Raw genomic sequence first — 16,856 nt, 5'->3', positions numbered from 1 at the left:
AGAGCAGAACATAGAATTTACTTAATAGTTTTTCTTTTATTATGATTGTTCAACCCAAGATTGTGGAGGTTGTGCAAAGAGTCGTAACATTGTGTCTAGCGGAACCTAATGTAGTTACAAGGAACCTGTTGACAAAGCTTATTAAAGTAAATGTTAGTATTTTAACTGCATTGCCAGAATTCAGTCGGAAATACAGTAGACCTACACCTTTGAAGGACTGCAGTATAAGTAATGTTAATGTTTGTGAGTTGTTACAGTTCATCATATTTTCCGTGTGTATTTTCAACTATTCTGTAGATTCCAAACATTCAGACGAGAGGAGGGTGGCGGACCAGCCCGGAGACGCAGATGTAGCACAAGACGACAAATAACCTTCAGAGTGTCTGTGCTGAGGAGCAGCACATTGACCTGTTACAGGTCTCATAGGGGTAATCTCTGTTTTTATTAGTTTGCTAATTTACGTGGACAGATCTTTGTTAAAAAAACAAAAACAGATTTGTTGTATAACCAGTTTTTTTGTTTCACCATCTTTTACATAGTGGTTCATGACATTTTGTCTTGCTTGTTATTAGTAATAAGAACTTTGTTACGTTGTTAAAACTTTGAGTAATATATCTTTTTTTACGCAGATGCTACTCCTCCCTGTCGGGTCGTCGTCCCTTTAGACCTTGACGAACAGGAGTTTGTTCAAGTCCTTCAAGAAAACATCCCCGCGTTGCCTGAACACTTTGAGCTTTGCCGAGTCAATGGGCAGCGCAGCATAATAGTGTTGGAGGAGCAGTGCCCAAGGGACATACATGCCCAGAATGCCCTAGGGCGCTCTTGTCTCTACCTACGCCCCAAGGTATGCAAATATGTGACACAGCGCTAGTGTTGTAGTTTTTGGTCTGGTTTGTAGTATTTTCGTGTTTTTATTCCTGTTATGTTCTTCCTCTTGTGTTTTTGTTGTTTAGACCTCCCAGTCTCCACATTCTTGTTCCTTGTCCATGATTATATGGTGTTAAGCATACACCACATACATAAGGGTGCAAAATTAAAGACAACATATAACAATTTCCCCAGGCCAATTAAATTGTCTTCAATTTTGCACCCTTATGTATTTTGTAGTATTTTGACTTCTTGTTTCTTATCTAGCTTTTTTTCCTGTTAATGTTGATTATCTGATCTTGTCTAACAATTTTTCTGTCTTTGGGATTCTGTTTCTGTTGGGGATTCTGTATTTTGGTTCTTGCTGGCCTTCTCAGTTTGTATTATTGCTTTTTGTTGGATATTTGGTTCATTTCTCAGACTGCCTGCCTCACCTCCATTTAAGTGGATTACCCCTTTTAGTCCTATTAGTTCGCTTCAGATGCTACTTGCCTTTACTTATAAAGATATAAAGTTGTGGCTGAAACTGTATGAGCCTTCACATGCATATTAATGTTGTTCATCATTTCATTTTAGGATGTTATGTCAAACCCCTCCATACCAGTGGAACAAACACCAGCTGCACCACCAATTGCAGTTGGGACAACTTCTCCTGCTCCATCTCCACCAATCCACACCTCTTCTCCTGCTCCATCTCCACCAATCCACACCTCTTCTCCTGCTCCATCTCCACCAATCCACACCTCTTCCTGCTCCATCTCCACCAATCCACACCTCTTCACCTGCTCCATCTCCACCAATCCACACCTCTTCTCCTGCTCCATCTCCACCAATCCACACCTCTTCTCCTGCTCCATCTCCACCAATCCACACCTCTTCTCCTGCTCCATCTCCACCAATCCACACCTCTTCTCCTGCTCCATCTCCACCAATCCACACCTCTTCTCCTGCTCCATCTCCACCAATCCACACCTCTTCACCTGCTCCATCTCCAGCTCACAATCATTTCTATATATCCTCCGCACCATCGAGCCCATACCAGGAGGGAACTGAAGAGTAAGTACACATTTTCTGAAGATACTGTAACACCCTTATAGTGCAAGTTGAAGGTGTGACAAAAACCTGGAGAACCACTGGTTTAAATGATTGTAATTTCAGCATTTTTTCTCTATCAATACAGAGCTTTTGACATCGCTGTGGCACTTCGATCCCTACAATCAAGGGTTCACCATCTGGCTCCCACAGCCAATCAGATAAATGTTCTTCGCAATGAAGAATTTGAATGTGCCGAGAGAGCCTTCCGGCGACCAGCCTTCAATCCACAGTCCAAGCTGGACATCGTTTTCATAGATGAGGATGGTCAAGGAGAAGGTGCCATCGACGATGGTGGGCCAACAAGGGAATTTTGTAGGTTGCTAATGCAACAACTCCAGGAGCATCAAATATTTGAAGGGCCTCTTGAAGCCCGTACCCTGGCCCTTGACAGTGTTGGTATGTTTTTTTGTTTGTTTTTTTTCTTTCCAACAATGTCAGGAAACATACTCATTTAATGTATGTCCACACTCCACAGCTTTATTTAACATTACTTTGATCAATTTTAATTGTCTTTCTTTTATAGCTCTTCACAACAACACTTATAGACTTGTGGGCCAAATGTTGGCAGTTTGTCTCATCCATGGAGGGGTGTCGCCACACTTTTTTTCCAAGAGGCTTTTTAATCAAGTCTGTGGTCTTCCACCTAGTCCAGCAACCATTGAAGAGGTGGTAGACCACAGCCTTAGGGCAAAACTGGAGAAGGCAAGTTTGGAAGTCATTACACACTTTACACACCTGTCTCTGGCCAATAAATGTTCAAGTATTTGGTAGTGGCTACTCTCTATTTCTTTTTATAATTTCAGATAAGCAGTGCAGTAGCGCTACAGGATGCAAGGCAGGCTGTCAATGAAGCGGCCGAAGAGTTGGCAATGATGGGAGCCCTACGGCACCTCCGCTCGTTGGACCACAGGGGGGAATTGATGGAAGCTGTCCTCCAGTTCCACTGTGAAGGCCGAATCTATGCAGCCCTCCAACAGTAAGTTGTATATTACAAACAGAAAATGTTAATTGACATCAACTGCAGCAAAGCAACTTTACTAGAACCTTGGTGTTCAAATTACAGTAGTGGGATTTCTCCTTGAGTTGCTATTGACACGTGAAGTCAAGTTATTTTAAATTAACTAATCACAATATTAAGTACACCATTTAAAGTAAATGGTTTCAGGGGAGGCTCGGTGACTGGAACTGAAACCACCATATCACCAAGTGAACATAGAATAGCCTACATGTGTGAGTTTGGAGATACAGTAGTTTTTGGTTCCCCCATCAGAGTCAGAAACTAAGTCACTGTAGTCAGAAGTCATGCTATTTTGGCTCAAATATTAAGTGTCTATGGGATCAATTAATTTAATCAAGATCCGATAGGCATCCAGGAATTAAGCAAAGCTTACAAAGTAAACTAAACTAAAGACTTGGTGGGGGGAGCGCTGTTTCCGAAACTTTGTCTGAGGGGAAGCCCGCAGTCTAAGACTTTGAAAACCCCTTGCCCTAGGTGCATGGTGAGGGAGTATTGGAGAATCTTTAAAGGTGTGAAGAGGCAGGGCAGAGGCAAAAAAATTAATACCACAAATCTGATGACAGCAGGAAATGGTAGTTGGGGTCTGCTAATGTATGAAAGGGCATTGCTATTGTGTGTCACCCTGATGGTGTCTCTCCAGAGGTTGGTCAAGACAATTTTTTTATTGATTTTTGTTTTTTACGCACACACGTGTACAGACTTGCAGGCAGAAAACGATACAATTAAATTTTTATATACACACACAGTAGTGCCAATTCATAAGTTTATCTCATTGCAGTTTTCATATAGACAAGGTCTAGACCATACTCTTAGTAATATTTACAGAGACCCAGCAATAATAGAACATGAGGTAATGGTGTTTTACAATTTCTACAATCTTGGGTAACATTGTAAAAGAACAGAATTAAATTATTATTTTTTTGCATCAGATTCAAAGAAGGACTAACTTCACTTGGTGTCCTGGATGAAGTCACCTCACATCCACAAGACTTTGAAAAAGTCTTCCTCCAGGACACAACAACCCTAAAGGCCAGCGACATTGTGGGGGTGTTCCAGGCCAGATGCCGATCCCTCCCATCATCAAATAGGAGGCGGTTGGAAGCCAGGACCATTGTATTCTGGAAAGACTGGCTCCTGGAGGTGGAAGGTATGGGTCCCTGTGCTTATAATTGTGTGTGTGTGTGTGTGTATAGGTTTATTTGTGTTGTCATGTTTTTGGTAAGTCACGTGGATGGTTTCTGTATAGTTAATTTACACACCTGTTTAATGCCAGTGAGCAGATAACAGGTGAGTGAATGGGACGCTGCTGTTTTTTGTTTTTTTTGATGAACGCGGTGTTCTCTATAGTTTTGATTGATTTCTCACTATACGGTTTTCACATTTTAAGTTGCATATTTTCATCAAAAACCTAGAATATTTTTTTTTGAAATCTGCGAATTATGCAGCGAGTCCGACAAACGGCACCACAAGGCCCTACCTCAGCCTCTTGGTACTTTGTTTTTGCTTTTAAGAATAGTCTCTACATTTATCTTACAATCTACTACTGGCTGTGGCTGGCTCCTTCATGAATCCTCTTGCAACATAATTTATTTTTATATCTATATACAGGTGGACTTGCTGGACCAATCACACTGGAGCAGGTCCTAATTTTTGGAACAGGTCTCCGCAGAATCCCAGCAATGGGCTTTTCAGTGCAGCCTGAGCTGGCATTTTTACACCCTGAAGATGGACATGCCAAGTTTCCCCAGGCCAACACCTGCGCGTTGGTGCTACATCTACCCGTGGGTCAAACCTACAGTATATTCAAAACTAACATGGAGCTTGGGATAGGCTCTGCACAGCAGTTTGGGTTGGCCTAAATGGTGTCTATTTGTCTTTTCACTTTTGGAGTGAAGTTCTCAGGATTTGTTCATTTGTTCATAGTTGTTTTGTTTTTTTCTGTTCATATTTTCTGTTCACAAACCTCACATTAGTTTAGTTTTAAAAAAAGAAGTAAATTGTAATTGTCATGTATTGGTACAAAATTTGTATGAAAATGCTAACTTAATATAAATACAATATTATGTAAAATTATATCACACAAAGTGTAACCTATTTATTGTAGTTGAGTAAAAGTGTGGATAACTACATATATATATATATATATATATACATACACACACACACACACACTAGTATTATAGTGCTTTATTTCTTTTAAGAAGCAATTCAATTGTTTGTTTCAAATTAAACTGAACCAATGCTTTAATGGCCTGTTCCCATATACTCCCTCGTTCTGTCCTCATTAACCGACAGGTTTTGCACTTATCAAGTTACTTTTAGTGGCTACCAGTGTAACATTATTACCATGACCAGTTATGAAGTGCCCTAGGTTGTAATTGACAAATTGGGCAACTTTAATCCAGATCCAACTGTTTGTGGGTTTTGTTGTGCCTTTTCATGAAATTAATTATAATATAAATTTTAAATTATGCTATAGAGTTTTCGTTTTTATTAATCGAGTTTCAACAACTGCCTCTGATTGGTTATTCCTTGCCTAAAGTTGGGGTTAGAGTTAGCCAATCAGGCAGATTCGGAGGCAGGCCTCGACAGAAAGCCGGTCAAAGCAAGAAGTGTTTTCAGAACTACTAGCAAAAAGTTACTTGTATACGAAAACTCATCTGTCTAAAGTGAATTTGCATTTCCCAGGTAAGTTGATGTATACTTGGCCAGAACAATGTTTAACGTGGTAAAAATAAAGTTCTGTAAGTACTTATTTGCGACTCGTAATTGTTACTGCTCAGTTAGCAGATGAGGGAACGTTCATGCCGCCGCCATTGCTGTAAGTTAACATTAGTTTGAGCATCGGCTTGTAGCCTGGAATGAGACCTCGTGAGACCCCCTCGCTCATACCAGCATTGCGTTAATGTTACAACTAAATGGGATTTATCATGTTATGTCAAAAACAGTGTTAAGTTAAACAACATTTAGTTGTGCAGGCAGACTCTTGAATTAATGAAAAATATTAATTACCCTTCATAGCTTTTAGTGGAAACTTTTATTTTGTGTATTTGTAGTATTTTCGTGTGTATTTTGAGAATCTCAGATTCTGTGTACAAGAGGGAAACGGGAACTCTGTAAAGTAATTGTAAACCTCGTGATATTTTTGCATTTGGTCAAAGCCAAGTTGATGGGTGGGTGGTACCAAAGACACAGAAGAACTCTCAGTTGTCCTTCTAAACTCAATTCAGACAGACATCTGAAAGAAGTTATGGCTCGGAGGACCTTCATCTTGCGGTGCAGGCACATTCTTCAAGACTGTACACGGCGTCTGTTGATGGACGATGTTGGATCTGGTGTGCAACTCTTAACATTGACGAGGTATGTTGTGATAGGCATGCTCGAAAATGTCAAAGGATGATGCACTCTAAAACTATTAAGTAAAAGGCCTGCACACACTGCTGATCGTTATGCTATATTACAGTATACAGTAAAACAGTCTGCATAGGAATTGCATGGTGCCTGGTTATGCCAATATGGCCTATATCTCTGGCTCCCACCTCAATTCCATCACAGGACCAGGAACCGACACTAGGATCATGTTTGTGGACTTCAGCTCTGCTTATATACTGTTAAATTATTACAGGAGAAAGGGTTTAAGATGGTATTGTGTGTGTTTATGTATGTCAACTGTATGTTTGTCTACAACATAATCACTATAGCAAATTCCTTGTGTATGTAAAATACTACTTGGCAATAAAGCTCATTCTGATACCAATAAATGGGTAACCATTACGCTTTCTTATTTTCTCAGGCTAGAGACAATGCACAGAAGCCTCCAGTGGGCAAGGGGAAGACTGATCAATGTCACAGCTGCAGACCAACTTCTCAGCGACTTGGCTGAATTAATTCAGGAGGTCAGAATGTCTTCTCAGCCCGGGCAACAGGGTGAGCTCACAGTGTGTTGTCTTTTGTAAATTTTATTATTATTCTGTTTCTAGTACTGCAATCATAATGACTATGACTTGAACCGGATATGTAGTTTTTAGTGTTAGCATTCTTAAACTTCCAAAGAATCTATCCTTGTGGAAATATTTGCAATATCGAGTGTGTGTGGCAGCTTTGCAGTAAAAGTTTATTTTACATACTGCGCTTTTGATGTTGAGGTTTCATCAATATTCTGTGCTGTATAAGTTGATGTTAGGTGGCCTCAACTTGTTATTATTTTGGCTATAGCCTATAATGCCTTGTTATAGAAATGGAAAGTTTCTTTCTCCTATTAAGGTTATGCAAAAGTTATAGAAATACCTCAGAAAGGTAATTTAATAAAAATATTTCTAAAAGTTATTGAACTATATTATACCATTTTAAAAATTGTACTTATTGTGAAGTTAAGCAAATTTGAGGCGCAGGTTTTTGGGTGACGAGATTTGATAGTTTCTGCGTATAAGTATTCATTAATATAACATAACAATATTCCTGTTGTAGGCTCCAGAACATAACATTTACAATTATTTACAGTTTACACCAAATATTACAGTTTGGATGATCCAAATATTTACTGTAAATGTGACAAATATGCAAAAAAGGAAGAAATCAAGAAGGGGGCAAATACTTTTTCACCGCACTTTTAAATTTATTTTTAAGTGTGTTTTATTAAAAAGGACCAGACTCGAAGCTTAAGACCTTAGCATAAATGCACAGATATTTGCAAGCATGGCACTACCCCACAGTCCATGTGTTAAATTTAAGCACGTGCCATAGCTACTGATGTTTCGTCAGATAGCTTTTAAACCCAGCTTCATGTCAAATACTGAATTGTATAAATACTCACACGTCACAATTTGTTTGCAATCCACATTATGGTTTACACTACCAGACACAACTGTATTGATTATATGTTGTATATTTTCTGTATATAATATGTACACCTTCTGTATAATGTCTGTAGTGCTTGAGTCAGTAATGGCTGGAAGAAAATTATGTGTGTTAACATACTTGGCCAATAAATCTGATTCTGATGTCATTTCAGGTAGTTTTGGCTACCAGGCACCGCTGGTTTTGAGTGGAGGTAGAGGTCGACCACATTACTGTGTCACTCGGGAACAGCTGTCATTCTTAAGGTCATGTGGCTTCACTGCACCCCAGATGGCAGATATTCTGCATGTGTCTGTGCGTACAGTTAGACGACGTTTGAGGTAAGAGACTAGGATTTCCGTGTGATGTGATATAGTCACGTAAGATTTGACCCGTAAAAACACACACTTTTATATGTAATGTGTGTGCATATTGTTTGGTCATGATGGACATTAAGAGTAACTTATGATTGTGCTGGATTACATTTCTCTACCTTTTAGACAGTTACACTGCACTCGCGCTTCATTGTATGCAGACTTGACCGATTCTGCCCTAGATGAACATGTGCAAGACATTGTGGCTGGCAATGACCTAGTTGGTCCTGAGGCTGTGAGGGCATCGCTGCATGCAAGTGGACTCCGTGTGCAGAGAAGGAGAGTGCGAGCAAGCATGATTCGATTAAATCCTGGAGCTGCTGCGCTTCGAGCAGTTCTGCAGAGACCAGAGCGACGGTCTTATCAGGTGGCAGGTCCAAACTCATTGTGGCACATTGATGGAAACCACAAGCTGATAAGGTAACTACAGCAACAGATTTATTCAGCATTTATTTTGACAAAGAAAAGGAATGTTACATCAGCTGAACGTGTTTGCCATTTTTGCTATATCAATAGCCACCTTAATAATAATTTTTTTAATCTGGTTTTAGGTGGCGGATAGTTATTCATGGGGCTATAGATGGGTTTAGTCGCCTTGTGGTCTTCCTGCGTGCCTCCAACAACAACCGCAGCAGCACTGTGTTGGACAGCTTCATCAGTGCTGTGATCCACTATGGCATACCCTCCAGGGTCAGGACGGACAGAGGAGGTGAGAACAGCGCAGTCTGGCTGATGATGAACATCTACAGAGGCTTTGACCGTGGCAGTGCTCTCCGAGGCCGGAGTACCCACAATCAGAGAATTGAGAGGCTCTGGGGTGATCTCTGGCGTGGACTGACGAATGTCTATTATGACTTATTCCACCATCTGGAGAGCGAGGGCATCATTAATGTTGACAGTGAGAGGGACCTCTGGGCTCTCCATTATGTCTATCTGCCAAGGATCAACCGGGACTTAAACGACTTTACAAATCAATGGAATAACCATGGTTTGAGAACAGAGAGACACATGAGCCCACTACAGATTTTTGTTAGAGGCTGCCTTGAGCAACAGGGCCGACCATCAACTGCCATGCAGGACATCTTTGTGGCCAGTGCTGCTGGTGGTGGTGGTCAAGAAGCTGCTGCTGGTGGTGGTGGTCAAGAAGCTGCTGCTGCTGCAGCTGGTGGTGGTCAAGAAGCTGCTGCTGCTGCAGCTGGTGGTGGTCAAGAAGCTGCTGCTGGAATTCCTAGGACAGAAGAGCTGGAGTTGCTGCTAGACTGGCCAGAAAGACGGATTACTGTGCCTGACATCCAGTACATGTTGGAAGGTCCTGTAATGGAGGAAGTGCAAGCACGGTTCGACCCACTCAGTGGCCCCAGAGGAAATCATGGCATACAGATTATCCGTGATCTTGTATCCTTTTTGGATTCAGCGTTGGGATCACAGGGACTTCACAGATGAAGGTGTTCATATTTGATCTTAACTGAACTTTCTTTCATGTGAGTCATTGAACTTGCTCAGGAATCCCCAAAAAGGCAGTAGTGAAAAAGAAATGTATTGGGTTGGAGGCAGGGATGCCCATGTAGGGCTTTTGTACTTTTGACAACTTTTTCCACCACTGTGAAAGACGTACTTTGTAATCTATTAAAATTCTGTCCCTATTTTCCCTTTTAAATTCTTCCATCCACTAGATACAACGTGGATGGCACCACTCAGATGACTGGGAAGCCTATCTGTCCCCATCTCTTAAAAGAAGAGTATCACCACAGCAGCCCCACTGTGCGCATCCAGCCAGCCAGTTAAAGAGCTGAAGTTCAAACAGCCCCAAGAACTGAAGGTTTTGCCCAAGAACTTCCACTCACCCTACGATGGACTGGACCACGAGTGATGCCCGTCACCAGCTGGAGCCTCACGCAGACGCGCACACACACACACACTGATGTACTTAGGCTATATTAGTTACAGTTGTTCATTAAAATGAGCGTAATTATATTTTTGCATTATTTTTTAAATACCTTTTACTGGTTTTAATGGTTTTAACATAATTCCTAATTGTTCAAAGTATTAAGTCAAATATCTGGTAGTAGTCAAGACTCCAATCAATTGTCTCTCACAAATAGTCTGACAGATTCTTTATCCTGGTTGTTCATAATAATAATTTTGAATGTTGTGTGGTTTACACAGTAAAATAAATTTCAACCTTTACTGATTAAACCGATTTCATTTTGTCATTATCAGCCAACATTATTCACAATGTAAAGATAGCTTATTGATGATTAACATGATTTCAAAACAAGCATCTTATTATTTAGCTTAGGTATCATCAGAAGGTATGCTTTCACAAAGACTTCAGGTAACCTTTCTCAAATATGTCCATTTCGGAGGAAAGCAATTCAGCGTTTTTTAAAAACCAAGTATCTTAATAGCCTGCAGATGCCTTTTCAGGATCAGAAGGAGCTTTATTGTCAAGTAGTGTTTTACACATACGAGGAATTTGCTGTGGTGATAAGGTGCTACATGTAGACAAACATACAGTCAACATAAATAAATGTGGAAATATATAAATATGGAATAAGATAAGTTTTTGTAGCAACTTGTATAGTGTAGTGTTTTGGGGTAACATAAATATTATCGCAGGAGTCCGGAAGGATAGCTTTGGATAAATAAATAAAAGCCAGGGAATAAATGACAAGTTTTCCCTGAACCGACTGAAACACACGTTTGTGTCAGGTTGCCTTTGGCCTGGATTTAGGATGACATGGTAAAACAAAGCTTTGTAGAAACAAGGGTAGGCTCGCTATCAATACTACACCGACTGAAGGGCTCATAAAAAGACAAATGAGGCTTAAACTGTTCACTGATGACCATGTAAAGATAGTTGTTCCACTTATGGTGATTTCTTACTTTCTTTGTGTTTGTATGTTCTATTTTAGGAGATACTTTAATCTGACAGTGATGATAAATAAAATGCAAATTAATTATTTATGTCAAATTTGATCTAAAATCATCAATCACTAGATGTTACAAGCTATAACCTAGAGTAGCTAAATATTTTTAGTAAATGTAGTCAATTTACTTGATCAGTCTGGGACTTTTGTGTTGAGTTTTTCATGCTTGTCTGTGGTTACTTTATGCCTTTGAGTGGCTACGATCACAGTAAAGTAGATCAGTGCTGAATTAGTGTGGTCTGTTCTTCTTCTGTACTGATTGGGTGACAACAGTTCAAATTTAGTGGCTGTAAAATCCACAGGGCGGAGCTCATTATCATTGTACAAAACGCCGTTTTTTACGCCGTTTTGTTAGCAAAACGTGCTACAAGAGTGACGTTTTTTGGCACTAATGGCTTGCCATACTGGGAATGCATGCTCACACGCGGCTACAAAGTCGACACGGCCCGGTTAGAAATTTAGGCTAAATATCCACTCCTTGCCCACGCAAACACCGCCATACCAACTCCTCAAAACACCACAGTAGCAACAGACGTCAAATTTAGATGTGGTCACCGAGGTGAGACTCATTCCAACGTTCACACGGCTCGTCAATCGGTGGGGCATTTCCCTGGGTTGTGGTCACACACCTGGGACTGCAAAGTAGACAACAACACAGACTGCCACACTGCATACATGCTATTACACCAAATCCGCGCCATCCCTGACCTGTACTGGTCCAGTGGGAGTGGCCGGCTGGACCAAACTCAACGTCGGAATGATGGAGAGGTACATGCGCGAGAGTAGTATTGGCACTGGATGTCCTTATCATGCCATACGAAGCCTCACAGCCTCACAGGCAGAAATGCTCCAGCCTAGACTTTTTCTCCATTGATCCTAATGTGTTGATAGAGGCCATCAGGGAGCCCTGAGGGGTCCCAAATGAGTTTAGAGAAAGAAATCAAATCGCGACCATGTTTGAATCAAGTCTCTGTTGATGTGGGTGTACAATTAACAAAAAGATGGAGAATGGTGGATACTTTTGTTACAATTGACCGTCAAAGTATGTGACTGTGAAATATTGCGATATTAACATGTGATTGACCGAAAGGCAAATTGAATTAATTTTAATGAATTAATTCACAAATAACGCCAAAACTCTTCATTATCAATTTCTTTCTGGTGACATGGCCATTAGATTGGTGAGTAATGCACACACTTGGAAAAAGCTATCTGATGGAACCAGGCAACAGTTTTTCAAAACAAATGTCTCAGACACAAAAGTAGTCCTGCAAAGAAACATTCACACTTGTAGCTTTCCTAGATGTCCTTGTTTAGTCCCACAAGTTAATCTAGGAGATATTATAGATACCACGCTATAGGTCAGTTATGAATATGTTATACATGATATTTGATAACTGAGGTTCTCATCCAGGATGAGTACAAATACAGATGTTTGATCCCCTGCTTGTTCATAACTTAACAATGTCTGTGTTCTGCAAAATTGGCCAAGACTAATTTTCTATAGTCAATTTTCTGTTCTTGGATGTCCATATATGGCCAAAAGGAGGATTGTTATGGCAGAAAATTGTGTCCTCTTACATTTAATCTTTTATGTATGATCTTTTAATATTATCATTATTATTACTATTATTGTTATAGATATGTATTGTGTTTTTATCCTTAACCTTTCCTCTCCTATACACCTTATGTTGGTCTGTCCACATTTTCTAGGGTTTAGGTCAGAGCTGTGAGATTGTTTTGGTGTTTTCCTCTCTTGTTCCTCTCCTCTCATGGAATGTTCATTCAAGGCCGAGAGAGGATCTCTGTTCCCCAAAACATAGAAAACGTAGACTGTGTAAATGATAATGCATCCCTCTGCTTGGGGCCAGACGGCCGATGACGCAGTAGGTGGCAGGTCTCTGGACCAGCTGTATATGTGTTTTAGTACTTCTCTGTTTATTCTCTTTTGTTAAATAAATTCTTCAAAGACAACGGTTGGTTGTTACTCAATTCTTTGCTCAACCCCTCACCAGGAAGTTTGGGAAGTTCCCTGGACATTGTAGGATTTATTATGCTTGTTAACAATCTTGAACAGTGCCATCACTGCATTTAGTAAATCATGGAGTTATTGCAGAGTACTGCCCCCGATTTGTTTGGAGTATGTGGCCAGGAATTACACATTTTACCTTTTAAAATAAAATTACAGTGAGAATTACACAAAAATCACAAGTATTATGTATTTAATAAAATGTAGCAAATATAATGAAACTGGCAGGATTGACAACAGATGTTTCTGGACAAAGTAATAGTCTTTTTTATTTGAATCAATTGATCACATATTAATAAACCAGAAATATGGTGTAAGATAAACAACAACCTGAAATAACTATTCCCAACAAACAGAAAGATTACTGTTGAGCTGCCAGATGAGGACCAGGATGGTTCTTGATAAACGAATTTCTGAGAAAGAAAATTCAAAGGTTTTAGCCTATTTGTTGTACAAGTTTGCAAAAATCATAAATCAAACATGCAAATAACTGTCCATTGTGTAAGGCCCATGTAGATGCATTTGCACCTGTTTCATTCATCAGGAAAACACAAATGCTTGGTTTTGTGTCTTTAGGCACAGGTTTGATTGAAGAGTAGATAGAAAACACTGTCAGAGGTCGATCTACCATTTGTGGGATCATCCTTTTACTTGAAAGGTCTGAAACCTGAAAGGGTTTTTAAAAGACATTGTGTTAATGCTTTGAGTAGAGGAGTCAAAGGCTGGGGCTTTCCCAGGTATTTGTTTAATTTGTAAAGCATCGACTCTACCACCCTGCTTGAACCAGAAACAAGATGAGACACGCACCCAGTAGCCTATATGAACAGGAAGAAGACACGCATACCTAAAAATGACTCCGATGAGTTGATGATTATTGACAATAATGTGTTTTACTTCACCACATCACAGGAAACTGTGTAGTCCGACACTAAAGGAGAACTCCACCAATTTCACATGTCAAAGCCAATTTGTTAGTCATGGCGAGTAGGCTACTATTCAACCTGTGAGATCAGTTGTTGAAAACAGTAATGGGGTTTTTTTTTGTGATCAGGAAGGGCTTTGAAAAGTATGACAAAATTACTCAAATGACATCAGTTAATTAATCTCAGTTTTGGCTGGTTGGCTGAAATTTGCCTTTATTTAAAAGTGAACAGTAAAGTAAAGAGCTGCCAGGAAACATCGCGTCCCTGCTGCTTCAACTTTGACCACTTCAGATCTGTCGCTTGCAAGTCCCCTAACATTTGTAAGTGCAAGTCTGAGTTGCTGGAATGCTTTGTAATGTTTCCTACTCTAATAAATTGGGGCTTGTGGCTTATAAGTAAACCGGGTCATCCACTAATCAGAAGATCACAGGCTCAATTCCTGGCCTTTCTTAGTCTGTATGTTGAAGTGCCTGTGGGCAAGATACTAGACCCCAATTTGCTCCTGGAGGCTGTGCCGTGTGTGTGAATGAGCATTAGTTTCTTTTTTGATGAGCAGTAGGCTCCTTGCATGGCAGCCTCTGCCGTCAGTATTAATGTATGAATGTTGACATGTGTAAAGTGCGTTGAGTGGTCAGAAGTATAAGAAGAAAGGCGCTGTATAAATGCAGTTCATTTACCACTCAACATAAAATATGTGAAAGCTGAAAAGAAAATCATACAATGTGATTCTTAAATATACCTCTCACAGCTAAATGTCTTTGTTTATTTTTCAAGTTGATTTTGGGAGAGAGAGAGAGAAATAGAGACAATGGGGTATGACACTGCAAAAAATGTTCTTGGCTGGAATCCAAATAGGGATTTTGAGGTTATTTTGTAAGCATATTAACTATTTTGGCTATGAAATTTGGCTTTAAAAATCTATTAAAAAGCAGTGTTACACACATGATTTTGGGCAGTTTTAATATTTGTGTACATGACCGCTTGCTTCTCCACATTAGAACCAATGGAATTTTAACAAATACATTTTTTTATTTTGTATTTTTTTTTTCCAGTTGACTGACCTCTGAGGACAGTGCATTCAGTACAAGCTGCTTGAGAGCTTTCTTGTGCTGACATTTGCTTTTTTCTGTCAATATTATCAAAGTACTGTAAGTAAATGTTAACTGTCAAAACAAGTACGAGTACAGTCTGTACTGATGGAAGATAATTATCTTTACGTCATACAGTGGGTGGATGAAAATCTTTTCTTTTCCACTCTGATCTTTATCTATTATGAAGCTGTGCTTTTGAGATTTTGGGTTTTGTTTGTGTATCACTGTACACCTGTGTGCTTAAATGTGTGAGGTGTTAATGACATCCTGATACACAGTGAGTTGGCACTGCCTAAAATCAAATTCCATGGAAAACACCTACTAATGATAGTGGCACACACCCTACTATCATGAGCAAATAAGTTACTTATGCTACAATCCAGTATCTGTTCATACATGTGTGAGATCTTTTATCAGGCCTAATGACTTGTTGACCTTTGAGGGTGTGAAATAAGCAGGTGGAGTTGGGGACAGGAAGCCACCCCTTTAACCACAACCACAACAAATTTAAGAGCTCACTACCCTTCTATTGTCTTGGTTGGCATCTTTGTGTTTGTAGTAGTTAGAGTTAGTTTTCACTCACTCTCCCTGTTTTGCACACAATGAACAGCCATACTGCCACTTAATTACTTAAAGCACTTTCCATTCTCTCCCACAGACCAGAGGTCTGTCATTACTATTGGCTCTGGAAGTTATTGGTGGACAGACATTCACTGGCACAACCACAAACACACACACACACACACTGCCTTTTAAGTGCCAGTTCAGACATATTTAGCGAGTTTTCAGTTGTTGGTGTGGTCACTCTCAGAGTTTTAGAAATCAGTTCATCTGTCAGTCGTATTTTTCATTAATCCATTAACAGTTCAGTCTATAAAATAGCATCCAAAAAAGCCCATTGCATTTCCCCAAAGTGAGTTCTTCAGATTGCTTTTGAGAAAACAGTTTCAACACAAAGGTCCATGTAGTAGCTGCTCTGGAGCTTTTGATCTTCATCAAAAGATGAAATTTGCCCATATGTAGTGAATTTGTAGATGTTCAAACTTTCATTTTTTCCGAGCACTTTAAAACCGCTGTAATTTAAATTTTTACAACAAGAAAGTATCAAATGACCATATGAAAACAGTGACAGTGTGAAATATGTGTGGCAAAACTACAAATAATTATCACCTGAAATTGCAGCTCCTCTCGGCTTAACGGAGCCTCATAGCGAACCATTTTGCTGCTCTCATAGTGTTGTTTTCAGTCGCAGCAGTTAATATTAGACATTCACCAGGCAGACATAAACGACTCCAAATGAATAATAATGTTGCTCTATAGCAACAGGACAAACTCCATTTGTTGATGAATATCATGTTACGTTTTAAGTATTGCTTGCTTTGTCCAAACTCAATGATATATTCATTTTAGAATGACAAAAGACAGGAATGTTTAGCAATTCTTCCTTGATAATTGACTTACAGTAACATAAATGTCATTATCCCAGACTAAACCTACAAACTATCCCCTTTTGATCAAAGCCTGCAGGAGCAAAAAGATAAAAGAAATAAACTCACTGACTAGTAGAGGTGGAGAGGAGGCAGCTGATCTTTAATGCACAGACCTTTGGTTGGTATCCTCATTTCCTTCTTCACCCTTGACCTCTAACTACTTCCTCCTTTCTAGAGTGTGTCCATGAGCTCTGGAGAAGGAG

General features: G+C 39.8%; 1 protein-coding gene across 5 annotated transcripts; it reads left to right on the top strand.

Moving 5' to 3' along the window:
• The first annotated feature begins 1,648 nt into the window (after positions 1-1,648).
• On the top strand, positions 1,649-10,084 carry LOC119898821. 5 transcript variants are annotated; one of them, XM_038713086.1, is made up of 9 exons: positions 1,649-1,923; positions 2,048-2,938; positions 3,910-4,127; positions 4,589-5,668; positions 6,211-6,340; positions 6,774-6,907; positions 7,992-8,157; positions 8,317-8,610; positions 8,742-10,084. In XM_038713086.1, exons 5-9 carry the CDS (start codon positions 6,231-6,233, stop codon positions 9,631-9,633), a joined length of 1,596 nt encoding a protein of 531 aa, XP_038569014.1. In that variant the 5' UTR covers positions 1,649-1,923; positions 2,048-2,938; positions 3,910-4,127; positions 4,589-5,668; positions 6,211-6,230; the 3' UTR covers positions 9,634-10,084. The 5 variants fall into 5 exon arrangements, with proteins under 5 accessions (XP_038569014.1, XP_038569015.1, XP_038569012.1 ...); XM_038713087.1 differs by having other exon boundaries at positions 1,649-2,358; positions 2,486-2,938; XM_038713084.1 differs by having other exon boundaries at positions 1,649-2,938; positions 3,910-5,668.
• The last annotated feature ends 6,772 nt before the right edge of the window (positions 10,085-16,856 follow it).

The sequence above is a fragment of the Micropterus salmoides genome, unplaced genomic scaffold (assembly GCF_014851395.1).
Source record: "Micropterus salmoides isolate LMB-PRFRI ecotype aquatic unplaced genomic scaffold, ASM1485139v1 Ms_hic_scaffold_12, whole genome shotgun sequence".
Lineage (NCBI taxonomy): Eukaryota > Metazoa > Chordata > Actinopteri > Centrarchiformes > Centrarchidae > Micropterus > Micropterus salmoides.
This window is presented reverse-complemented; position numbering and strand designations above follow the sequence as displayed.

Bases quoted from the DNA above. Each gene is read 5' to 3' on its own strand.
- LOC119898821 (XM_038713083.1), top strand. From the start codon at position 6,150: ATGGGTGGGTGGTACCAAAGACACAGAAGAACTCTCAGTTGTCCTTCT. The intron at 6,341-6,773 runs GTATGTTGTGAT...TTATTTTCTCAG, and splicing joins CAACTCTTAACATTGACGAG to GCTAGAGACAATGCACAGAA. The intron at 8,611-8,741 runs GTAACTACAGCA...ATCTGGTTTTAG, and splicing joins GGAAACCACAAGCTGATAAG to GTGGCGGATAGTTATTCATG.